The 27,247-nt window shown below is 41.3% G+C and overlaps 1 protein-coding gene across 1 annotated transcript in view; it reads right to left on the bottom strand.

Annotated features, from left to right (window-relative positions):
• Positions 1-444: 444 nt before the first annotated feature.
• Positions 445-27,247, bottom strand: part of AGPAT5 (1-acylglycerol-3-phosphate O-acyltransferase 5) — a 47,542-nt gene continuing 20,739 nt past the window's right edge. Inside the window, exons 3-8 of the mRNA XM_086379745.1 lie at positions 25,859-25,974; positions 22,447-22,536; positions 19,588-19,678; positions 9,689-9,850; positions 4,011-4,134; positions 445-3,003 (exon numbers count right to left, since the gene is read on the bottom strand). Of these exons, the coding sequence (XP_086235871.1) occupies positions 2,778-3,003; positions 4,011-4,134; positions 9,689-9,850; positions 19,588-19,678; positions 22,447-22,536; positions 25,859-25,974 (809 nt within the window). The 3' untranslated portion in view covers positions 445-2,777. The remainder of the gene's footprint in view (positions 3,004-4,010; positions 4,135-9,688; positions 9,851-19,587; positions 19,679-22,446; positions 22,537-25,858; positions 25,975-27,247) is intronic.

Raw genomic sequence — 27,247 nt, 5'->3', positions numbered from 1 at the left:
ACTCACCAACCTGGCTAATTTTAAGCATCTGACACTTTTCAGTGTGGTATCTTAGTAATTACAAAATTGTCAAGCAATTAAGAATCTCCATACATCTTGGTGGTTCAGACAGGAAAGAATCTGCCTGCGTCCGGAACATCCCTTGGAGAAGGGAATGGCAACCTACTCCACTATTCTTGCCTGAAGAATCCCAAGGACAGAGCAGCCTGGCGGGCTACAGTCCATGGGGCCGAAAAGAGTCAGACACAACTGAGCTACTAACATTCATTCATAAATCTTATAAAATATATGGATGACCTTATATAACCAAATTAACACACTGTGTCACAATTTTGAAGATTTTAATGTCCTTAATGCAGGGCCAGCCATGGGGCCTATTTTATGTAGAGAGAGACTGTTGGTGAATTTTTGGGTCACAAAATGTTAAATAGCACAGACATCACAGACAGTGAAAGATTTTATTATCTCTTTTACTTTCATCCAAACACACCCTTTTGTGAAAAAGATAAAAGCATGCACATTGACTGCAGTCTTTTAAAGAAAAAACAAGTCTAAGCCATAAGTCAACAATAATATAAACAAAACCTTAAATGATATTATGTGAAATTATTTACTGGTATATAGAGTTCTTAATTTCAGAAAATAATAATTCAAGTCATATCAATACATGTTAGAAAGAAGCTTCTAATTTTCAAAATATTTTGATACAAAAAAATTTTAAACATTTTATAGACCTTTTGTGAGAAGAATATAATGGTAGTTATAAGAAACATGCTGTCCAAGTGATCTTGTGCAGCTCACTTGGCCTTCTTCAAATCAGTTATAGTCAACATAATTCCAGTGGTATTGCTTCTTAAAATTTAGAGCATATCCATGACATTCAAAATAAGTTACACAACTTAATTTATTGTGATCTAATTAGAAATAGTTCCTAACTTTAGGACTGTTAAAAAGAGTATTTAACAAAGACATGGCATTGACACAATTGCGCTTTAGAGGGTAAGAGAAAACTGCAATGTGGTGTAAGAACAAAAGTTTTACCTGCACCTTCATTTATAGTGAGGCCAATGGTATCCTGTGGGACTGTGTGTACACACACACATTACATACTAATGTGTGTATATACATACACATACTAAACTATGCACAAACCAGTTCATACTACCCAACTCTTAAGAGGGGTTTCTTGAAATAACTTACTCTGGTTCTGGAAAACCAGACAAAATTTCTCTTATTATTTCTATTTTGTTTATCATGATTTAAGAGGTGTTTTCATCTGGGGCACTGATACAATTTTACAGCAAAAACCCATTACTCGGAAGCAGAAATGGGTATCTTAAGGGACTAATAGGCCATTGAGCTTGAACTGTAACATAAAAGTTCCACACTTTAAAAGGTCCTCTTCTTGAGGGTTAGTTGTTCCAGGACTGAAAATTGTGTGACGTGGATCCTGAAACACCACTCTTTTCAGGTGACTCTGATGAATTACGCGGCCCCATTAACACTAATGGGAACTAAACAAATTCACTCTGTCCTGATGGATTAAGTCTGTATTTACCGGCTTGAGGAAGGCAACTTCTTGACGTAAAACAACACAAAATGCCTTTGCCGCGGACAGTGGGCTGGCTCACAAGAGCTTAAACGGTTGAAGCCTGCGTCAGGACACAGCACTTCCGGGTGAGACCTGCGTCAGGACACAGTGCTTCCGGTGAGGCCCCGTGTCCGCTGTGGGCAGCACCTCTGCTGATGATCTGGAGGAAAGGAACTCGAGTAGAACGGAAACCGACCATGATGACACAAAAACATGATTTTTGGATTAGACATTTCACTGAACCCAAGGGTAACAGGCAAAAGGCACGTGCTAGTAAGTCTAGTCAGGTGTCTGAGAGCTCCCACCATCTTAGATACTGTGGACTCAGGTCTAACAAAGGTTCACACTGATTATTTCGACATAAAAAATAACAGGAAATCTTAAGGTTTTCAAGTACTTATGGCACAAATGTCATGAAGTTCTAGGAGCTTAGCCTAAATCTTCAAAAAGCTGAGCAATTTAAAGTTCTGCTACAATGAATCTGGATCACAATTTTACTTTTTTTTTTTACATTATTCTTTTGTATAGAGTACAGGGTGTGCAAATGAAGCTGTTTCAGTAAATATTAGAAATACTATTTTGCAAATATCAAGTGAAATCAGCTAACACAACACAACACAATACAATAAAAGCCTGCGCTAACACAGAGCTTCTCCCATCAACATTCCCCGGCCCTTTCCTTGTGCCCTTCTTGATTCTTAATTACAATTTCTTTCATTGACTTGGAGAAATTAAACAAAAGGCAAAATATTTCACAGTTGCAAAACACTAAGTACTTTAGTGATAAGAGTTGGCCCAGTCAAGTCTTAAAAAAAATTGAAAATGAATATAGTAAAATACATTGCAAATTAATGTTCATGAATGCCACTATTTGATTAACACAACAAATATACAATCCTATCAATATTCTGCAGTTGACATTAGTTCATAGGAAATGCCAAGAATAATATAAACTCTATTTACCTTTTCCCTTTCCAACAGCTTCTGGACTAAAGTTGTAAAACTGTGTATGTTTGCCCAAGACCAACTGAATATTGGCTTTAGTCAGAAATTCTATTTTATCCAATGTTCAATCAACAAGGCTTTATTTACACTTCTTATTAAATTCAGGAGCAATCGGATGTAACGTGGAGCCACGAACAATAAACAGCATAGCGCATCCCACCGCCTGGAGACAGCTACTCGTTTATGCTTTAATACTAACCCACAAGCAGCCAATCAAGGTTCCATAAATCCAGGTTTTCACATACAGTTTCCTTCCGGCCTCAGTCATAAGCAAACCAGCAGTCAAACCACTTAAGATCAAGAATGATGGTAAGGTCTTCTTGAGACTTAGCTTAGAATTAACACTTTCTCCAGGAAATTTGTTTCTTCTTTCTGGGTCCGGTGAATCATAGAATTCTATAAGCAATCTACGGCCAGAATGAAAAAGAAAATTGCTTTAACTTTCAGATTTAGTCATTTCAATATTTTAATTCAACAAATATTTATTGGGTGCCTGTTAGAGAAGTTACAGGTCCTTATAAGGAAATACTCAAAGAGTTGCTTTAATTGGAGTTTCTAGACAGTAAAAAAAAATCATTTTAATGGTGGATCCTATAACCCATGAATCCACTTTTTTCAAGAAGAGGGAAAAAAGTATCAATATTTAAAACACAGCTTTAAAAAAACAGAAAAAATATCCATCGATAGCAAAACAAACAGTAAATAATATATCCTGAAGTTTTTATCCAAGAAAATTCAGTGTCTAAATATCATCTCTAAACCTAAGAACTCCGTTTTTATCTTCCTAAAAACAAAATTCTAAAATTTCTACTTTTAGGAATTTGTGTAAATCACAGGGAGCCTCACACACTCCCCTCCCCGATCCCGAGAGGCCCCCACCTGGTACTTAAGAGTAACACTCAGCATTTGCTCCAAAGTCATGTTATTAGCAGGAGAGACACCAGGTCAACCCCAGAAACTGTTTAGGCTCCAAAACACTAACAGCAAAACAACACTTTGGCCACAAAAATGTCAATTGCCCCTGTTTTTCCACCAAACGCCCTGGGGTCAGTTCCACATACATGTGAGGCACCATCCTCCACCCACGCCCTGCTGGCCCTCAGGCCGCACACCCTCCCCCAAGCCTGGAGCACCACAATGCGAAGCTTTCTGTTTGTCTTTTTGTAAAAAAACTACATCTTACACAAATTATTGAAATGTGGTAAATAATGATGGACAGCCCCCCATAACAAGATCTTTTACAGTGACTTGTAACTGTCAAGGTTAAAACATGAATAGATGAAACATGGAATGAGATTTGAGTTTGTAAAAAGCACTCTTAAGACAATAATCTGTTTACACTCATTTCACATTGTTTACTTTAGTGACCAAGCTGAGCCAACGTATTTGAAGGGCGAGAACTGTCATTACTCACTTATCTTTTATTTCAAAACGCTCATGAAGCCATCTTTTCATGGATACTTGTTCTTCTGGGATATTTTTTTTGTCTATACGATCGATGTGAATATGAATTTTTGGACATTCTTTGCAGAGAAATTCTAACAAGAAACAAAAATATTTCATTTTTATTAGTTTAGAATTCAGTTACATAAAATACCAACAAAATGAGGTTTAAAAAAGTTTTAAAACAAAGTTCAGAGTCTTTCTTTAGCAAAGACAAAAAAAAAGAAAATAAAGATTACAAACTGGTGGTCTGGGGTTTCAGGCTGAAGCAGTATAATTTCCAAGTCTCCCATAGTTCCCTACCTCATGAGTTAAATCAACCAAATGGTACTTCTCATGCAACAACTGTTACAAGTTGAACAGGCAGCCCAGGTCAGGAGGCTAGCCTCTACCAGAAGTATGCACCCACCCTCTAAACAGATTCCCATATGCCAACCACCCTCAGGCCCACCAGTCACCTTCATGGGGCCGAGTGCTTGTCACAGGTCACTGGGACCGGATGGATGTGCCTGGGCTGGGCACATGGAGCCATCCTACCCCTCAGACCCCAGCGCTGACCCGTGGCTCTGCCATGGCTCCACAGGCCTCTGCCCACCCCCAACTCCATGAGTTGTCAGTGGTGTCTACTCACTGGTGCGCCTTGCTTCCCTGATCCCTGTTATATTTTAACATATTTTAGTTGCTCTGGGAACCAAATTTCTTTTTGTGGAATAGCTCTGGGCCTTTCAACAGCTAGTTACTAAAAAATGCTAACCTAAAAATTAGCAGACAGTCTTTTTTTCAGCCCAGGTTGCACAAGGGATGAGGTCAGGATTTATTCCAAGATAAGAAAGAACTTTGAGCCCGGAAATTTCCTTTTTTGGATGTGACTTTCTGTGAAGACATGACCATGCTAAGATATTTAAATTCCTGGAGAAGAAGGAAATGTTGCTAAGAGATTTAAGAGACAACTGTGTTCCCTGGGTGGGCATGCAAGTAGGGGGATAAGACCATTTATCTCAAGTTGGAATGTGCTCACAGGTGTGTTCAGGAAACAGTGGCTGGTGTGTTGTGAAGCTGGAGGAAGACAGGAAGCTGATCCTTAAAGGCTCCACCTCTGGACCCCGCACACAGCCCTTCTTGTGAATTCTCTCTGCAACTGCTTTCCTCCACTTCTGGTGTCAAGCCTCAGTAACGCACTTCAGTCATCAAAAATTATCTTATGTTTATATACTCTTAGGAGTGAACTAGCTTTGATGATAAATGTGCAAAACACTGCCATAAGAAGACTGCACTTTTACAATATTTTTCTCTTTTTCTCAAGTTCCGTTTTCTTTAAATCAAAGACCAGCGTAGGAAGTACTTTCAGGAGCAGAACTGTGCACAGGTGAAGAGCACAGACAGTGAGTCAGGTGGCCTGGGCTCTGACCCCTCACCAGCCTGGGCAGATCTCAGCGTGCAGCCTCTCTGCACACCTTTCCACGTGTGTCCATCCACAAGACGTGACAGTAGCAGACCCGGCCCGGGAGGCTGTCGTGAGGGTGATGGGGCAGAACAGGACCCAGCACACACGCGTGTGGAGTGTCAGTCACTGGAGTTTGCTGGCTGCATGTGGCTCCTCACCTCACCGCACTTCTATTTCTGACATGTAAAAATGCAGGAGCTGGCACCAACTTTCCTGCCTTCACTTAATCATCTACACCTGCCCCTAACATTTCCTGCCCCTTAATTAAGCGGGTATCCGGTTGACACTGCATTTACCCTGGATGTCCCCCGAGTCCCGGGGCACAGATGTACAGAATCTGCAGGGACACGAAACCAGGTGCACTTCTGGGGTCAGAAATGAATGCGTGTGAACTCAAGTGTTTGGAACGTGTCACCCATCCTTAAAGACGCCCATGTGAGAAAGGACCCAAAAGGTCCCCTGGATGCTTTTGGCTTTTTCTCACCTAGAAGGTACATGTGAAAGTCGCTCAGTCATGTCCGACTCTTTGACCCTGTGGACCGTAGCCCGCCAGGCTCCTCTGTCCATGGAATTCTCCAGGCAAGAATACTGGAGTGGGTTGCCATTCCCTTCTCCAGGGGATCTTCCCAACGCAGGGATTGACCCCAGGTCTCCCATGTTGCAGGCAGATTCTTTACCGTTTGAGCCACCAGGAAAACCTAAGAAGGTACATAGTGCTTTGGTATTTACAACGCACGTTTGTGCACGTCACTTCACTTGACCTTCACGCACATCTGCAGGCAAGGACTATCATTCCTTTGTGGGGGTGAAGGAATCAAGGCTCAGCATCGAGTCAAGCCAGATCCCTGTGGTCAGGAATCCAGATACAGACCATACAAGCTCAGATCAGCGCCAGCGACATCCAGGAGGTACTCCCACCAGAGACGAGAAATGAGTGACGGAAATATTTTCCTCAGTATTTCATGAGCTCCGATATCTACTTTAGTAAAAACTATTTTAGTTGGGGCACATTTCACAGGGCATGAGCAAACTTTATCCCATAATATTTAGGGAATGTAGGGAAAATTACTCTAATGAAGGTGTGATTTTTTTCTGACTACAGCTTTCCCAGCAGGTCCCTAGAGTATGCTGTATTCCAGGGCCGCACGGGAAATCTTCCAGGGCTCTAGACAGGCCACAAGGCCGAGTCTCCGAAGGAACCGAGTCGCGCTGCTCTGTGCCTGTGGAGCCCCAGAGAGGGGCGGGGCGCAACCCAGGGGCCCGGGGAGCCTGCCTCCCGCTCTGCCCGGCCTGGCTCATAACCCGCTTCCGTCCCTCTGGGTAAAAACAAGAGCAGAACAATGCGACCTGAGCCCAACAGAAAACTGAGTAGGTAAATGGTTATATGCGCACACCGATGAACACTACGCAGCCTTTTAAAAAATCATGTTAAGTGTATATAATGACATGTAAAGATGTTCATGACACTCTTAAGCCAAAAAAAGGAACCACATACACACATATATATGTATGTCTATATAAATACATACAGGCAGATATACACACCAACATACAGACATTACAAAAGACTTTGAGAAAAATATCTGAGGTATTATCTGGGGTTGTATCTGGATAGGTGAGTTTGTAGAGTTTTTTTTCCTTCTTCTGAGTTACCTGTAATTTTCCCCTTCAAGTATGTCTTATTTTCATATAAGAAAATATTAAGAGAAAAAAGTTACCTGAGAATTATATAAAATACTTAAACAGAATATCAATTGTTGTCCTTTAGCTCACAATTTCTTCAAGTGTAACACTCATTTTAGAAACGGGAGTTATAAATCAATCACATTCGAATGGCCGTGTCTCACCTCTGCCCAATGGACTCTGTCCATAGAAGCACTTGGACACTGTTGGAAAGAGCAGGCGAAGGGCAGGAGGACCCCCTGATGGGCCCTGAGCGGAACGGACCATGAAATGGGGAGGACACGGCTCACTGCCTGCCGCCTGCCACTCTGCTGGGAGGCCCCGGCTGCCAGACGCTGGTCACCAGGAGGGTCGTGGCAGGGTCATCCCCCCAGGGTCACGGGCACACAGCCCCACCCCCGCTCAGGACAGCCTGTGAGCAGCCAGGCTGAGGCACCCCAGGGAACTCGGATGGAAGCATTCCCCTGCAGGGCTGGGAGCCACACTGGCCCATGGCACATCAATAAACCATCCGGCAACTTTATGGAAAAAATGGCTGCACTCCTACCAACAAAGTGCAAAAGTCCCTAGGACACTTTACTCACCCACAGGCATGGGATCTAACCTGTTATTTGGGGTTTCTGCCAGTTTGATAGCAAAAAATGGTTTTTGACTTTTTCTTATTATGAACATTTTTTTCTGTGAACTGGCTGTTCTTACCCTTTACTTTGTACATTAAGGAAATTAGCTTTTTTCTTCCTGCAGTCCCCTTGTCTTCAGTCTTCTAGTTTTACTCTGGTGTGCTTTTGCTTGAAGAAATATTTATTCTTAATTGACTGAAATAATTTTTTTGTATGTGGCTTCTGAATGTAAGAGAAAAGCCAACCTTTTCAAAACTAGAGGCCCTGTGTCCAGACGACCCAAAGCCAGCTAAGGTGCTGAACAAGTGGAGCAGTAAGAGGAAAGGCCTCGCCTGGGAAACCCAGCCCTAAGATGTGTGCCCCCAAAAGGCACTTCTGGCCTAACTGTGAGGAGACGGAGTCACCAACACCAAGCACTGCCTTCTATACATGCTGTGCCCTGGGAGTGCAAAAGCTCTGTGAGCTACAAAGGGGCACCTTCGTCAGGGACAAGGTCACAGCTCGGATGAGGGTGACGGCAGGAAGGTGGCCCGGCCTACACACCGCCCCTCGTCTCAGAAGCCACCACAGGCGGAGCGGGAGGGTCTCTGTGACAGGCAGGAAACCAGCAGCCCCAAGGGCCCCGAGCAGGTGGCGACGACGTGAAGGAGCTTGGGGCTGGGCACCGAGGCCCCGGTCAGCAGCACCCTGGGGACCCTGGGGACGCTGCCTGGCCCACGGGTTCTTACCATGGGACCTTGACTCAATAAAAGCAGCCTTCTAAAAAGGTTATTATGGGAATTACATCTGGTTTCCATAAACAAAAAAATATGTTTAGCCTTGTTTTCTAAAGAATGCTTGATAAACTCATGGCAGTACTGTTGAATAACTACATGTATGTCCGTCTTCAAATGTAAAACTAGGTCAAGGACTCTTTCAATGCTTCGAAAAGAGTAAAAAGTATTATACGTTGCCTTTTGTTTGTAAATTAAATTTGTACCTACAATAGACAAGCAATAGAAGATAAGGGGTACCGGTGGGGGGGAGAGCAGGTGGACGGGTTTTGGTAGAGACAAGCCCGCACACTTTCTCTGCAGCTCCCACTTTGCTCTGCGGTGACAGTGAATCAGGAGAGCGGTCAGTCTGTAGATGGGGCCCCTCCGGGTGCTCTTCCTCCTCCGCCAGCCGCTTTCCACCATTCAGCCTCATTCTGCTCACCCCCCTGTCCTCTTTCCCCTCCCTCCTCTGGGAGTCACTCTCCCTTCCGAACATTCGCCTTCAAGAGATCCTGCTGAGACGCGCTAGACAAGCCGGTTCCATATCCAGAGCTGCCGAGGGGAAATACTAGGCCAATATACCTTGAAAAGTGGATGAAAAACTCCACATGCTTCCTGCTGCCCAGCCCCACATCCAGAGGTCTCCAACAGTCAAAAGTGCGCTTATATTGAACTAAAACATGCTGCCCACTTAAAATCATGGCCCAGAAGTTCTTAATACTTGAGTCCATGGTTGAAAAAAGAAAAAGTCATGCGTGATGGTCCTTCTTCTTATCTGTGATACTAGAGTTCACAAATGTTGCATGAAAAACACACATAAAGAGAATATTGACCAAGGGCACAACTCAGTGTTGCTAGCTTAGCATTTTCCCTGGTCTCTCCTTCCTCTGCTTTATGGAGCTTTTCCATTTCTATGTGTGAACCTTAGGCAGAAAGAGGCCGAGTTAATGATACCGGGAAAATCCAAAGGGCTAATTGGACAACCAAGCAGAGCTAACGAAATTACTGCCATTACAGATTAATAAAAAATACATCAAGGGTACACATTTTGAAATATATCAATGTAACATAATAGAACACACTTACCCTTTAAAAAAATATACCCCACATTCATTAACATATATGACTTACTGGAAAACAAACTTACCAGCCATGGATGGTGCTTCCTTCCGCTGCCCTTTATCATCCACAGACCCTTCAAAAGCCACTGTAACATCATAAACGGCATCCAAATAATCCTTCATAGAATCAAAAGCAACGTGAGTTGCCTTTATTCTTGGTGTCAGCACATGTTTTAATACTGGAAGGCCTAGAAGAGACGTTGAGTCACCATGACCGTGTATTAGTTACAAAACCCCTTGGCAACAGACTGTAACTTCTAAACTGATTTTATAGGAAAGTTGAGACCGCACTTTCATGTGCCTTTCTCAGCTTAAACCAACATTCATTTAATGCACTTACCACACACCCACATGTACAAGACCGTGCAGGACACTGTTGGAAAACCTGCCCTCAAAAGGCTTATGCCTCTCAGAAACCCTCCAATTTGGAAAACTCAGACAAGAGCAAACATACAATCCTCCTTTCTGAGGACAGAATGAAAGTGGCAGCACCTTGCCCGTGGTCACTCAAGATTCAGGGGTAAAATTCCTAATTCCTGACTCCAAGTCCAGGATTCCTAGTTCTATGTCTACTCAAATAGAGATGAAGTGCAACTCCCCAAACAACCCCCACTGCGTGCAACACTTGAACTGAGAGCTGCTGTGATCCATACAAAATGTGAAATACTGACTTGATATTTTAGGGTAACTAAAGAATCTAGTTTCTCAGTAAACTTTTTAAAAAAATCTGAAATCTACTCCACAGACCATAAAATTCACCACTGTAAAGTACACAACTCTGTTGATTTTAGTTTATTCAAAGGACTATACAACCATCACCACTATCAAACTCCAGACCATTTTCATTACTCCAAAGACCTTTCACCCTGGCAGACACGGCCAGGAAGACACCCTCTTCTTCCACTCCACTCCCCATTACCACAAAGCTACTTTCAGTCGCTATGAATTTCCCAATTATGGACAAATCATATAAACGAGATCAAAGCATGTGGATTGTTGTGTCTGGCGTGTACATCAGTACTTTATTACTTGTTATGGCTGAATAATGTTCTATTGCATGGATATACCAGACTGTGCTAATCCACTGACGTATGTCTGAGTTGTTTTCACCCTTTGGCTATTATGAGTAATGCAGCTGTGGACACCCATGTAAATTGCATATGAATAATGCACACAAGTCTTGGTATGAAAGTACAATTATTTACACACACACACACACACACTTTTAAAAGCCTCAAGTAAGAAAATACTATCATATAAATGGTAGACTAATGCAACATGCTCATTAGTGCTCCCGTGAGTGTTAAGAATTTGCTCCTTTCCCTTCCTATTTCCTAGGAGTTGGTGAATGACAGGGAAGGCTGGTGTGCTGCGGTCCATGGCGGCTCGAAGAGTCGGACACAACTGAGCAACTGAACTAAACTGAACTTCCTATTTCCTACTCCCCGCCACTGCCGCCACCCCCTCACTTCCTGGTTTAGAATATTTATTGACAATTTAACAGAAAAGTGTAGCTCTCTGAAAAAGTGACAGGAAAACAAACCATTAAAAAAAAAAACTCAATTTGGATTTTCTACTGCTTCTCTCCAGGGAAAATTAGCTACATAAGAAAGAACAGCTATAGCATGTTGGGATCTTCCTGCAGAAGAATTTTTAAAATGCAGAGTGGTGTGGGAAAGAAAAAGATTCCCACAACCACATATCTGACTTGAGTCCCTGGGGCAGAAAGTTTAATTTATTCACAAACTTATAACAAAAACCTGAACAGTATACCAGGCTGGGAAACATTTGTCAATTAAATTAGTTAATACTTCCTTCTCTGCTCTTGGAATTCACCCAACTTTATGAAGTCCACAGTTCCACAGTATCACCCTGGGGCAATTAATTATTAGAATCTAAGTAAGTCAGTAAGAAGGTAAGAAGACAGAAAAGTAATACTTCCCTAAAAATGAGTTATAATAAAAGTTTGGGAAAATTGACTGGCAGATGAATAAGAAACACCCATCACTAGTAAGTGAAGAAAGTGAAGACAGAATGTTCTCACTGTGGAAGGTATAGGGCCACTCCACTATCCCCAAATCTCGGATCATTATTATAAAACTAACTTCATAATAACACTATAGAGACCAGTTAGAATTTCAGTACAGAGTCAAACAATAGGCATTCGTAATTAACTACTTGAGCTTGAGCCCACCACACTGCCTCTAGGGAACTCAGAAAACCCCTGAGCCTGGAACAGAAAAATGTTAGCTAATTAAATTAATTCTTCCTGGTCAACATCTAATCTGTTTTAGTATCTGCTTTGCCTTGCTTCCACCTCCAGACCTCCTGACTTCTAGCTGGCACTAACAATATTCTAGCTTACCCTAGACCAAACTTCTCCCTGAGGGCCAACATGGTGATGCTTCATATAACTGAAATTTTGTTGTTAAATAAATACCACTGAATGGAAAATCTTTATTGATCCAAGTAGGAAATTTTACAATATATATGTATGTGTATATATTGCCATATATACATACAGACATACACAGGGCTTCCCAGGCTGAGTGGTAAGGAATCTTCCTGTCAAGTAGGACACAGAAGTTCGATCCCTGGGTTGGGAAGATTCCTTGGAGAAGAAAATGGCTACCCACTCCAGCCTGGGAAATCCCATGGACAGAGGAGCCCGGCAGGCTACATTCCACAGGGTTGCAAAGAGTTGGACATGACTGAGTGAGTGACTGAGCACACACACACGCATTCTGAGGATTTGTACTTAATTTGTGGGAGTCAAGTGAGATGAGTGTGTGTGTGTGTGTGTGTGTGTGTAGTCACTAGGTCATGTTGCCATTTCTTTCCCCAGGCATCTTCCTGACCCAGGGATTGAACCTGCATCTCCTGCATAGGCAGATGGATTCTTTATCACTGTGCCAACTGGGCAGCCCAACATAAAAAGATTACTCACACTTAAAGATTTTTTTCACTTACTTATGGTGCTACTGCTACTGCTAAGTCACTTCAGTCGTGTCTGACTCTGTGCGACCCCATGGACTGCAGCCTACCAGGCTCCTCCATCCATGGGATTCTCCAGGCAAGAGTACTGGAGTAGGGTGCCATTTCCTTCTCCAATGCATGAAAGTGAAAAGTGAAAGTGAAGTTGCTCAGTCGTGTCCGACTCTTAGCGACCCCATGGACTTCAGCCTACCAGGCTCCTCCGTCCATGGGATTTTCCAGGCAAGAGTACTGGAGTGGGGTGCCATTGCCTTCTCATACGAACTGGTAAAAGCTTGAGGAAAAAGAGCATGCTGGAGAAAGGCCAAGATAGAGGCCTGTAGGGTAGAAAGTGGGGGAAAGTCCACTTTGGACAGATGACCAAAGGTGAACTAATTTATTCGGAAATATGAGTAAGTCTTTTTTTAAAGGAATGACTAACACTTAGTTTCAGGTAAAAAGCAAATTTAGAGATCATTAATCTAACAATCCATGAAGTAGACAGTAACACTGGGTCATCTATAGAGATATAGATGTGAACCTAGAGTCTTCATTGTCATGCAGAGTGAAGTCAGTCAGAAAGAGAAAAGCAAATATTGTATATTAACACATATACATGGATTCTAGGAAAATGGTTCAGATGAACCTATGTGCAGGGCAGAAATAGAGATGCAGACGTAGAGAAGGAACTTGTAGACACAGAGGGGGAAGAAGAGGGCAGGATGAGTTGAGAGAGAAGCACTGACGTACACACACGGCCGTGTCCAAAACAGATAGCTAGCGGGAATCTGCTCAAAGCACACGGAGCTTAGCTCAGGGCTCTGCGATGACCCAGGCAAATGGGCTGAGGGGTCCAGGGAGGCTCAAGAGGAAGGGGATGGATGGCTCACACTGTTATACAGCAGAAACGAATGCAACTTTGTAAAGCAATTATAATCCAATAAAACAACATAAGAATTCATGACACTCTAATACAGACATACCTTAAATAACAACTCTAATTATCAATAAATATATTTTGTGACTAATACATTTTTGAAGGAAAATACTTCTAGGAAAGAGTAATAGCCAGGGCCTTGAAATATTTAGGATTTATTAAACAGACAGACACACCCACACCCACCACCCCTACCTCTTAACCAGACATCACCACATCAGTGGTATATGGTGTAATGACCTCAACATGTAAACAAGCGTCAAATGTTAAAAATCTAAATTAAAAAAGGTTGGTTTGGGTTTGTTTTTCTATTTGTTTACTAAGTCAGATTCAAATGAAGGTGTACTTTAGGAGTAAAATTAATGTTTTGAAGCAAAACATAAAACAAACTAACAAGAAGTGCTATTAAGTTTCAATTTTCCGGAAGAAAAATTAGCTTAACAGCTGGAAAAATGAGTTCGTTTGTTTTTATTTTCAAGCAATCTCATTTAGTTGTGAGCTAAGAGGAAAGAAAACAGGAAACACTCTTTCTAGCTATACTGTTCACAAATCAACTTCCTTTGTGGGCGGTGGAAAACAATTACCATTAGAGTTATAAGAAAATATATTTTTAATAAACAGTGAATTTTCCCAGTTACAGGATTTAAAGAATAGTCAGCAGTTAAAAACTGTATCCATGAGAAAAATTATCCATTTTTCTGAGAAAGATCTGTAACTCACAGAAAGATGACAGACCAGTAATGGTCAGTTACTGGTGACTAAGGTATTATTAGATTTAAAATGCAAGTATATATCATTATTATGCTATTTTAAGAATTAGTTACAAGTACTTGCCTTAGCATTATAAAATTAGCTTGGATTTTTAAACATAAGTAACTCTTAGTAGTTATATATAAGCTACTAAGTTTATAACGTAAATAATACCGTTTGTGGTTTTAAGTCGCTGCAGCTTGGGATAATGTGTTATACATCAGTGAATAACAAACACAATCATGTTTTCTCTCCTATTAAATCATAAACTCCTGAAAGACATTATACAGCCAGTTGTACCACCTTAGCAGACTGTGTGACATATTTAGAAATAAAAAATGAAATCAGTAGTCTATGAGGACTTAAAGCGCTCTAGGTTAACTTCTCCCAAGTTCAACTCAAATCAACTCATTAAAAACACATGTTCCAAGACGTAGTTGATTCCTTAATCACAATAAAATACACCAGATTTTACAAGACACATGAAAAGGAACAATAAAAAAATTCCCAAATAGTAAGTTTATTGTTCTCTTTCATCTCATCTAACATAAAATTCTAATTCCCAAAGAGAATTAAAGTGGATATGAGATGACACATAAGAGTTTCTGAAAATTTATATAGTTTATTAGCCTTCATAACTCGAGACTTTATGAAGAGTCTCAAACAAGTTCACCTATAAACTCTTTTAAGCTTCTAAGAGTAAAATATATATTTTGTTACAGTCAGGGCTCAGCAATGTAGAATCGTTACAGAAGGAATAATTTAGGAGAGCTGCAATATTCTGAAATCCTAAGAAGGTACTCCATAAAACCCCCAACTTTTGTGTAACAATTCTAGGTCATTGTTTTCTTTCTTATATAAATTTAGTAAACAGCTCCTTAAACAAAAGAAGACATTTTTACAATAGAATTTTTCTGAGACTAATACATACGAATGTGAATAACTCTCCAAGGAAAGGATATAAATGCAACAATCTCTAAACCCACTTGCACATGGAACCCTTTTCCCCCATCCCCTGCAAACTTTTGTAGTCTCAGTTACTACATGCTTTTAGAACAAGGGAATTAAGACGGTGACTTCTTAGATAAAACACAATGAACTAATTAAAAAGAATACTTACTGCTCAGTGGCTTCCCTTCAACTCTGGAGTGAAGTCCAGACCACCACGCGCAGACAGAACTCAGAGTCTTCTGTGGTGGCTGGACTCACACAGCTCTTCCTCACTCATCCAAGGGCTTGAAGACATCAAACTTTTTGCTCATAACTCCACGTCTTTGCTATTATTATTTCTTACACCTAGAATCTCTTCCTTTCACCACACGTGTCGGTCTTAATTCTACCTTTCCGATGGACACCCTCTGTTAGCTGGTTCTCTTTCCCTTCAACTCCCACGGACTGCTGTCTGTGCTTCTCCCATCTCATCTCTTTATATATCACAAACATGTGTCCTTACCACTATCTGTATAAGGACTCCTCTGCTTTGTAAAATAAGTATTTCTTAAAGGAATTAGTCTTTCTATTTTATCCCTTAGGATCAGCTATAGCTTTTTGCCATTATTAACAGATTTACCTGTGGCAAATCTCCACATTCTAAATTAGAAGTAATGACCCAGTAAATGTATGTATATGTACTATACATACGCTAGTAAAGTAATGCTCAAAATTCTCCAAGCCAGGCTTCAGCAATATGTGAACTGTGAACTTCCTGATGTTCAAGATGGTTTTAGAAAAGGCAGAGGAACCAGAGATCAAACTGCCAACATCCACTGGATCATAGAAAAAGCAAGAGAGTTCCAGAAAAACATCTATTTCTGCTTTATTGACTATGCCAAAGCCTTTGACTGTGTGGATCACAATAAACTGTGGAAAATTCTGAAAGAGATGGGAATACCAGACCACCTGATCTGCCTCTTGAGAAATCTGTATGCAGGTCAGGAAGCAACAGTTAGAACTGGACATGGAACAACAGACTGGTTCCAAATAGGAAAAGAAGTTCGTCAAGGCTGTATATGGTCACCCTGTTTATTTAACTTATATGCAGAGTACAACATGAGAAACGCTGGACTGGAAGAAACACAAACTGGAATCAAGATTGCCAGGACAAATATCAATAACCTCAGATATGCAGATGATACCACCCTTATGGCAGAAAGTGAAGAGAAACTCAAAAGCCTCTTGATGAAAGTGAAAGAGGAGAGTGAAAAAGTTGGCTTAAAGCTCAACATTCAGAAAACAAAGATCATGGCATCTGGTCCCATCACTTCATGGGAAATAGATGGGGAAACAGTGGAAACAGTGGCAGACTTTATTTTTCTGGGCTCCAAAATCACTGCAGATGGTGACTGCAGCCATGAAATTAAAAGACGCTTACTCCTTGGAAGGAAAGTTATGACCAACCTAGATAGCATATTCAAAAGCAGAGACATTACTTTGCCAACAAAGGTTTGTCTAGTCAAGGCTATGGTTTTTCCTGTGGTCATGTATGGATGTGAGAGTTGGACTGTGAAGAAGGTTGAGCGCCGAAGAATTGGTGCTTTTGAACTGTGGTGTTGGAGAAGACTCTTGAGAGTCCCTTGGACTGCAAGGAGATCCAACCAGTCCATTCTGAAGGAGATCAGCCCTGGGATTTCTTTGGAAGGAATGATGCTAAAGCTGAAACTCCGGTACGTTGGCCACCTCTGCGAAGAGTTGACTCGTTGGAAAAGACTCTGATGCTGGGAGGGATTGGGGGCAGGAGGAGAAGGGGATGACAGAGGATGAGATGGCTGGATGGCATCACTGACTCGATGGACGTGAGTCTGGGTGAACTCCAGGAGTTGGTGATGGACAGGGAGGCCTGGCGTGCTGCAGTTCATGGGGTCGCAAAGAGTCGGACACGACTGAGCGACTGATCTGATCTGATCTGATCTGATATCAGACTTTCTATAAACATTATGTCACTGAACCTCACAAAAGCCCTATGAAGATAATTGCTGATACAAATAAGAAAACAGACCAAAAAATAAAGCAACTTGTCGAAGGTTATATGAATAATATATGCCTGAGAATGTAGCCCAAAGCTAATGTTCATCTAAGACTAAACACTGGTTCAAGAAGGATACTTGATATACAACATAAAGAAAAGCTGAGAGAACCTTGCAGAGAGAGGCCCAGCTGACAGGGTGCGTGTGGGAAGAGAAGCACTGCATTTGACACAGCCAGTATGGGTCATGCCTTTGAGCCAGGCAAGTTAAACTCTCTACTGGGCAGCTGTACAGGAAAGTCAAGAGTCAGGCAGAGACGTGTGGGTGAGAGAGAGTTTTTTGTGAGGCATCAGCAGTCAAATAAATGGTGGTGACAGCTATGGATTTAGAGGAAGGCCACTGTGAAAAACACAGAAAGCGAAATAAATGAAAAAGACTCGACAGGAAACAGGAAAGGATGAAGCAGAAGAGGACAGAGAGGAGATTAAGTGGGAAGTGCCAGAAAGGCAGGAGGAAAGGAGACGAGTGTGACAGAAATCTCGGGAGAGAACTTCAGTAACACCACAAGGATTCCACCTCCAAGCATGATTGATTAACCAGAATTAACTAGAAGCAGACACTCTGTTTCTCTGATGCACCAGCTCATTTCAACTGCTCACTGTATAGGGGTCAGAGCAGAGACACACAGCAGATCCTCAGAAGCACCGCAGAGGCCCCGGCCAGTGCTGCAACAACGCACCTGCTCAGACAGAACGCACGTGATCCAGCCAGCCTCCCAGACACCTCTGGGAACACAGCCCGCCTGGCTAAACTGTACACCTACCAGTGTATCAGCTATCCAGATCTCTAAAAGATGGATGCTAAGAACATCCTCGTTACTGGGGACATCAATAGCTTTAAGTACTGTAGACTAACTTTGTGTAATATTCTCCATTAGGAGCTTCACATATCTTTAATCCTTACACAGATTTAGGTATACCCAACATTCAGAAAACTAAGATCATGGCATCTGGTCCCATCACTTCATGGGAAATAGATGGGGAAACAGTGTCAGACTTTATTTTGGGGGGCTCCAAAATCACTGCAGATGGTGATTGCAGCCATGAAATTAAAAGACACTTACTCCTTGGGAGGAAAGTTATGACCAACCTAGATAGCATATTCAAAAGCAGAGACGTTACTTTGTTAACAAAGGTCCGTCTAGTCAAGGCTATGGTTTTTCCAGTGGTCATGTATGGATGTGAAAGTTGGACTGTGAAGAAAGCTGAGGGCCGAAGAATTGATGCTTTTGAACTGTGGTGTTGGAGAAGACTCTTGAGAGTCCCTTGGACTGCAAGGAGATCCAACCAGTCCATTCTAAAGGAGATCAGTCTTGGGTGTTCTTTGGAAGGACTGATGCTAAAGCTGAAACTCCAGTACTTTGGCCCACCTCATGCGAAGAGTTGACTCATTGGGAAAGACTCTGATGCTGGGAGGGATTGGGGGCAGGAGGAGAAGGGGACGACAGAGGATGAGATGGCTGGATGGCATCACTGACTCGATGGACATGAGTTTGGGTGAATTCCAGGAGCTCGTGATGGACAGGGAGGCCTGGCATGCTGTAGTTCATGGGGTCGCAAGGAGTCGGACACGACTGAGCGACTGAACTGAACTTATGGGAACAAGCATACCCCCCCCCCTCACCCCAGTATCCCCAGGGGACTGCTTCTAAGACCACCCCACCCCCATCTACTCCCTGGATACCAAAATCCCCAGATGCTCAAGGCCCTTATGTAAATATGGCCGAGTGCTTGCATATAACCTATGTACAACTTCCATATGCTTTAAATCAATTCTAGACCACTTATAATAACTGATACAATGCAAATGCTATGTAAATAGCTGCCCGCATGGCAATTTCAAGTTTTGCTTTTTGGAACTTTCTGAAAAAAATTTTTAAAAATATTTTCTGCCTGTGGTTGACTGAATCCATAGATGCAGAATCCACAGATCTGGCAGGCTGACTATATGTTTTTTAAGAGGTAGGCCAATTGATGCTCAGTAGCATCAGGCAGCTTGTGCCCATACGGCTAACAGATGTCAGAATCTGGATTCCATTCTAGGTCTGTCAACCTACAGAACAGAAACTCTGTCCACCACAGAGAAGCCACACTGCAAACAAAGGTTCCATCTAAATAATCATGTCCCTGGATAGATTCTACCTGAATCTATGGTACCAGAATACATATACAGCAAGCACTTAAATTTACTCTTAGACACATTTAAAAATAATAGTTTCAAATGTAGTTAATTTTTTACTTACCTTCTTGAGCAGCAAATGCTTGACTAGCTGAAATTACTTTTGTTAGTTCTGGATTATATCTTGTTCCCTCTGGAAAAATCACAAGATACATCTGTGAAAACATAAAGAAGATTTGGTTTGTTTTATGTGAGTGTTTTTGTTGTTGCTGTTAACTTACCAATGATAACCCTGTTAATCCTAAGAGTATTTCCCATGGTGGTGAAAAAAAATTCTATTACCTATGACCTTTATTTCAAGCAGAACAACCAAAATGCACAAATTCAATTAAGTCATGACATAGCATAGAATATATTAAAAATGCAGTCCTACATTTATTCAGATGTCATTAATAATCTAACAACATTTCTAATTACATGCTAATATTCACTAATTTAAAAGCTTGCCATGAAATGCTGACTCATACAAAGCCTCAATTCATTATTGAAAGAGGTTCCCCCCACTAAGATTCTCCAAAATCACTTTGGAAAAGGTGTAAATTTTAGACATCAGGGTCCCTAAGTACACCTCATCTGATGGAAACCATATATAAATATATAAATCTCCATAATATAAAAGGTAATAGATATTCATATTTCAAAAGATTCCCATAGCAATGTTTATTCAGAAGATATATTTCTTAGTAATTTGGGGGGAAAAAATCCTACAGTCTCTCAAATAATGTGCATGCATGCTAAGCTGTGTCTGAGTCTTTGTGACCCCATGGATTATAGCCCTCCAGGCTCCTTTGTCCATGGGATTCTCCAGGCAAGAACACTGGAGTGGGTTGCCATTTCCTACTCCAGGGAGTCTTCTCGACCCAGGGATTGAACTCATGTCTTTTCTGTCTTCTGCACTGGCAAGCAGGTTCTTTACCACTAGCACCGCCTGGAAAGCTTTCTCAGATACTACTACTGGTGAATAAGAGCTGAATCAATTAATCATTGATTTCAGTGAGGAATATTAAGTCACATGGAAGTTAACTTTATAAATATATTCTACCTTGCCAATTATGTGATTAACTTTCAGAAACAAAAGAGCCTACTAAAGAGTCTGAGAAATACGTATCTGTTTCACAGCACTTAAATATTAAACAGTGAAGCGACCACCCAGATTCCATGAAAGTGGCCTCATCCCCGCAGTGACCTGAAGTGATAGCCACTTGTAGTGCTGCCTCATGAGCCTGGCAGCCCGTCACTCAGTATCATTGCACGACCACCAAAACACTAGACTCTTGCCCCTGAAAAACAGAAATGCTCTCTGGGAGCCCAAAGTGAAAGACTAGGTTATTTGAGGGCTCCCCTCATAGCTCAACTGGTAAAGAATCCACCTGCAATGCAGGAGACCCTGGTTCAATTCCTGGGTTGAGAAGATTCCCTGGAGAAGGGATAGGCTAACCATTCCAGTATTCTTGGGCTTTCCTGGTGGCTCTTGGTAAAGAGTTTGCATGCAATGCAGGAAACCTGGGTTCAATCCCTGGGTTGGGAAGATTCCCTGGAGGAGGGCATGGCAACCCACTCCAGTATTCTTGCCTAAAGAATCCCCAAGGACAGAGGAGCCTGGCAGGTTGGAGTCCACGGGGTTGCAAACAGTCGGATACAACTGAGTGACTAAGCACAGCACACAGTAGGTTCTTTGCACTGACTTTCCTATTGAAAACAATTTAGAAAGCTGGATGTAACATCATCCTAAGAGCATCTAAGAGCTGACAAGATGTAAGACCAAAACTAAAGCAAACACAGAAAAGCAGAAGTAAGCCCAGAGAAGAATTTAAGAGATATAAAAAGTGAGGGAACAAAAATCTAAGGCCACAGATCTTCTGTTAGAAACAGTAAGAGTGAAACAGAAGTGAAGGGAACACCAAAAGAGCCACACTCCTGGGGTAAAAGCAAGCCAGGTAGGCACGCAGGTCTCAGAAGGTCTTGTCTCACTGCATGGCCTGGGTGGTCCAGATAGCCTCAAGCTCAGAACTAGGCTCGGGTGGGCCCAGGGGAGAGGCGCCTCCAGGGACGGGGCTAGAACAAACGCCAGTGTTCTCTTTCATCTTATGCTCGAGCTGATTTCTGCAAATAATTTTTCCAAATACAATTAAGAGCAAACAAAGATCACCTAGCACACAGGGAAAGGAGGCACCATGAGCCAGAGAGAAGAGAGAGGGAAGTGGAAAGGGAGGGCAGCTGGGGGGAGGAGGGGAGAGGCGATGAGGAAGGAAAAAAGGGGAAAACTTGAACCTCCGTTTCCGAGCACCAGGACAGACAACCAAGCAGGGCCCCGGGGAACGAGGCTCAGGGAGGCATGGCTCCCCTGCAGCCCTGTCCTCGGAGGGAGTGGAGAGCCACAGGGGAGCAATGAGCATTCTGCAAGGAGAATGCTGAGGCTTCTTCTGTGGGCAACAAGGTTTCATAAAATAATGTTTACATGCAGTGATTCTTCATTTGCAGATATTCATACTTTTTCTGACTTTTCAAATAACTCAGTAGATACAAGAAATCCAAATTCATACTGACAGAAAACAGTCCTTCTAAAACTCCACCTGAGGCTGAAGAAGAGGAGTCAGAGGAGTTCCTTAGTAGCTCAAGTGTAAGGTTACAAGGGCAGTTCTGCTTCTATTTATAGACTGAAGACACCAAATGTTCTCCTTAGTCCTCTTTAAGGTCAAGATTGACAACCACTCGGAAAGGATCAAATCACCTGCAGCAACCTTTCTGACGGCCAAAAATAACTGCTTACCCATATTTAGAAGGTTTTTTGCTTCAAAAACTCTGAATTATTTATTACACATGGGATAATATATTTTCAAAACAATTCTTAAATGCTAATTTAATCCTTAAATTACAAATTGAGAGTTGATAAGAAAAAAAATAAAAATGAGCATAATCTTACCGGAGTTCCTGCGTTGATGTAGCGCTGCAGCTTTTTCCTCATCTGATTTTCATTGAATTTGGCACTTCTTTTAACATAGATTCCGCCATGCTGCCATGTTAAGAAAAAAAAAAAATGAGGGGAAAGACATATTTACTACTAAAATGTCCAATGACCAGTCATCAAAAGGGTTAACTTTATTTCCAAAGGATGAAGAATAAAATCACATTTTAGGAATTAAGTTATATTTAATACATTTAAATGTTAGCCTTTAAATAACATTAGCTGAATCTAATACAATTCAAATAAAACCGGGTGTGGCTTATCATAGGAAACTACACAAACATTTACTTCTGCTGGCAATTAAAAATGCTTTCTTACTTTTTTCTTTTTCCAAATCAAAAATTCAATCAGATGGATCTTAGCTTTCAGTTACTCCACTGCTTCTTATGTTGAAGCCCTAACCCCTAAATGTGACTATATTTGGAAATGGGGTTTTTAGGAAAATAATTAAGGTTAAATGAGGTCATAAGAGTGGGGCCTGATCCAATAGGAATGGTGCCTTGTAAGAAGAGATTAGGACACAAAGTTAAGTAAAGGACAGACACAGGGAAAAGACAGTCACCCGCAAACCAAAGCCTCAAGAGAAACCAACTCTGTTGACACTTTAATCTTGAACTTCCAGCCTCCAGACTGGCAGCAAATAAACCTCTGTTGTAGTTTAAGTCATAGTGTGGTATTTTATTATGGGAGCCCAGGCAGGCTAATACAAACACCATCATAAAAATTGTTGTTCAGTCACTCAGTTGTGTCCAGCTCTTTGTGACCCCCATGGACTGTAACCTGTCAGGCTCCTCTGTTCATAGAGCTTCTCAGGCAAGAATACTGGTGTGGATTGCCATTTCCTTCTCCAAAGGATCTTCTCGACCCAGGGATAGAACCCAAGTCTCCTAAACTGACAGGCGGATCCTTTACCGCTGAGCCACCAGGGAGGTCCTCATAAAATTTAAGATAACCTCAATTAAACCTCACATGTGCACGTCACTGAAACTTTGCATTAGGTCGGTCTTTTTTTTGTCTTCCTCTATGCTAACTCGAACTCATCTGTAAAATTAACAGACTGGCTGAATTTGATTTTGTCTTAAGAATATGAGTAAAAGGAAATAAAGAGAAGCAAGGAGGGGACAGGATATAGAGGAGGGGAAGGGTGGCCTTAGATTCTGGATGTGGTTCCTTCACACATCGGCTGACTTGCCTGAGTACAGAAAAGAAACTCCAAGTGCTCTAAGAGTGCAGGTACTTACCCAAGTAAGTAAGTAGTAGTTTGGGTACTACTTACCCAAACTGAGAGGACCCATGAGGATAAAGTCATTCTTCACAAATTCTTTAGAATTAGAGCCACAGGAAACATATACTGCAATGTGAAACTTCCCCAAGCTTTCAATGACATTATGTCTCTTCTTCACACACTATTTCCTACTAATCACTTAATGTGCTTATTAAACTCAATTTTCATTTAAAAAAAAAAAAATCTGAGTTCTTTCCCAGGTATATGGAAGCTACAGAAGTGAAGACCAGCTATCTTTCCCTTAGGAACTCCCTGATTAGTGATGAAGCAAAATACGTATACGAGTGTAATATAAGAGAATGGATACGTATTACAATAAAGATGGCCAGAATTGAAAGCAGAGTAGAAGAAAGTGTAGAGAGCTCAGGTCAGTCACAGCTGCCACACATATTCTAGTTACACTCACAAGGCTTAAATGAGCAAAAGCTCTCTAGTGCCTTTTCGATTTTTTTTTTTTTCAAACACAACAGTAAGGTTCCCAAAACATCTGCGTTTGTTGGGACAAGGGAGCAGAGAGGATTCTGTTCTGAATTTCCAAGGTAAACTACACCTGTCAATGTTCACAAGCTGGTGGTTTAGAAACATTTAATTTTCTGAATATCTATATATTAAAACTAAAGAGGGTGACAGAGGATGAAATGGTTGGATGGCATCACCGATTCAATGGACATGAACTTGGCAAACTCTAGGAGATTGTGAGGGGGGGAAGCCTGGTGTACTGCAGTCCATGGGGCTGCAAAGAGTCAGACATGACTGAGAGACTGAACAACAACAAAACATTTAAAATACAACATCACCACATATAAAATACATAAAAAACTTGACTGTTTCCTCACATTTTGCTTGTAAGTAACTATTTTTGAACAGCATTATTTCTGCTTCATACAGACTGTAAAAAACAAGTCCACTTAAAAGAAAATCTTACTTCCTGGCATAAAGTTATGCAACCTACTCCAGTATTCTTGCCTGGAGAATCCCACGGACAGAGGAGCCTGGTAGGCTACAGTCCATGGGGTTGCAGAGTTGGACACAACTGAGTGGTAACACAAAGTGCACTACTTTTTAATTTATTCCCCTTTATACATGAACAAAATAGTTTAAAATACTTTTCATTAAAATATATTTGGATTTTATTTTCCTTTAGAAGGAAATAAGAAAAAGAAAGAGGAAATGGACAGTCAAGACTAACCTCCAACACCACAGGAACTCTGATCACGGGACTTGTGGGCAGCATGGACTGTCCAAGGGGTGACCTCCAGATATCTGTCTTTTCAGGGCTTAGCATAACTTTAGCCTCTCTTCTTTAATCGAGTATTATTATAAGTCTTATTATCAAGCATGTCTTCTATACAAATTTCATTCTTAATATTTAGAGAATTCCAAGTGTATCTGTATTAGTCACTCAGTCATGTCTGACTCTTTGCCACCCATGGACTGTAGCCCGCCAGGCTCCGCTGTCCATGGGACTCTCCAGACAAGAAAAACTGGGGTGGGTTTCCAGAGCCTCCTCCAGGGGATCTTCCCGACCCAGGGATCGAACTCATGTCTCCTGTGTCTCCTGCACTGCAGGCGAATTCTCCACTGCTGAGCCACTGGAGAAGCCCCCAGAAAATTGCATAACCATAATTTATTCAGAAAAGGCATAGAAAAATGCTAGTAATCCCCTTCTGAATATTAAAGAACCTGTTGTATAGTTTCGTGACCTGATGAGTATGATGTGATTTTAAAGGGCTTTTATAAAATAACATATACTGAATATTTATTATGTACCTGACATTCATGCTAGGTACTTTACATATATAGCTCACTATTTTTTTATATCCTACAGATAATTACTTTTTAATTTATTAAGGGTCCATCACATTTTTTATCTTAAAAATTTTTATATGATTTTTGTACATTTGCATTGTTTATTTAACAATTTGGGTAATCAGACATATATATATATATACACACCATCACACCATTAAAAATGCCAAATAAAACCACATTAATTTAGAATGAACTGGTAAACCCATTAAAAATAAACCCAAAAAACTTAAACATTCATACATATAGAAAGAAAGAAGCATGGAAAAAAGTTACCTGAGAAAAATAACAGCCATACAGCGGGAGCCACTTGAGCCCATCTTTCAGCACATAGCGCACATGTCCGAGGGCACTCTGCCTGACGGCCAGAATGTCGGCGATGATCCAGTCAACTGCAAAGACAGAACCCGTCAGTCCTAATGATCCCCGCCACAGAAACAGAGCCTCTTCACAAGACTGTTGCGAAGACGTGCTTTGAAAATATTACTAGTAGAATTTTTTAATTTCTTTAAATCAATCCCAGACATTTGAAAAATACAAATTCTGTGGATTTTTTCAGGTTTGTTTTTACATTTCTTAAAAGCTTCTTATTCCAGGGATATAATGCAAAAGCCATAAACCATCAAAGTAGTACAAATGATGCGGGAACAAAGAATACAACAAGCTTCTCTAATTCTTAAAAGTCTAGAAAACATGAAATGATAGGCAGAGATTGGCTAAATCAAACTGTCACGTTCAAGAAAATATTCCATACATACTAATATGCTCAACAAAAGGCAAGGACATTTTATCTTTACCAATGACTTTCAGGACACAATCATAGGCTATAACAGAATTCAAACAAAGATGTCTCAAAGTTTACAACTATGTTGGGCAAATGTGTATTCTTTACATATCAAAGGACATGTAGCCAAGCTGCTAAAAACTCTAATTATGTAGATATGTTATTACTAAAAGGTCAAAAAAACAACAAAAAGAAAGCACCAGTTAAAAAAAAAGAAAACCACCAGTGAGCTGATAACACCAAACCCAAAAAACTTGTAGGAAGAGATACGCTGTTAATTGATCTTTCCAGCAGAACAAATTCTGAACAGAGGAACTAGCCCTTCCTTCCCAAAGCAAAGAAACAGGGACCAGCAAAGGGTACAGAAGATGCCAAACAGAGGAGATGGTTTAAAGAGATTACGAGAAAATGAAGTTAAGACAGCAAACAGTAGAGTCTTGAAGACCAGAGAAAGCTGATTTGAAAATAAATGTCTGCAAACTACTCTATTTCTTCATAAGAATAAAAATGATAAAAATGAAATGTGAGGGAGACTGTTCTAGGACCTACAGATGAGTTGGAAGATAGGCATACTTGAAAAAACATCGATAAGAATCTATGAAAGGTTGGAGAAGGAAATGGCAACCCACTCCAGTGTTCTTGCCTGGAGAATCCCAGGGACGGGGGAGCCTGGTGGGCTGCCGTCTATGGGGTTGCACAGAGTTGGACACAACTGAAGCGACTTAGCAGCAGCAGCAGCAGTAAGAGGGTCCAGAGAGATACTCTGCCCCTTCTGCCAAGTGAGGACATAGTGAAAAGTTGGCATTTAATATCCAGGAAGTGGACTTCAGGAGACACCAAATCTGCTGGTGCCTTGATCTTGGATAAACCTGCTTATAGGA

This window comes from Bos grunniens, chromosome 27 (assembly GCF_055505025.1).
Source record: "Bos grunniens cultivar Pamir isolate PY7600 chromosome 27, Bosgru_T2T1.0, whole genome shotgun sequence".
Classification (NCBI taxonomy): Eukaryota; Metazoa; Chordata; class Mammalia; order Artiodactyla; family Bovidae; genus Bos; species Bos grunniens.
Note: the sequence above shows the minus strand (reverse complement) of the source record. Positions and strands in the feature narration are given on the sequence as shown.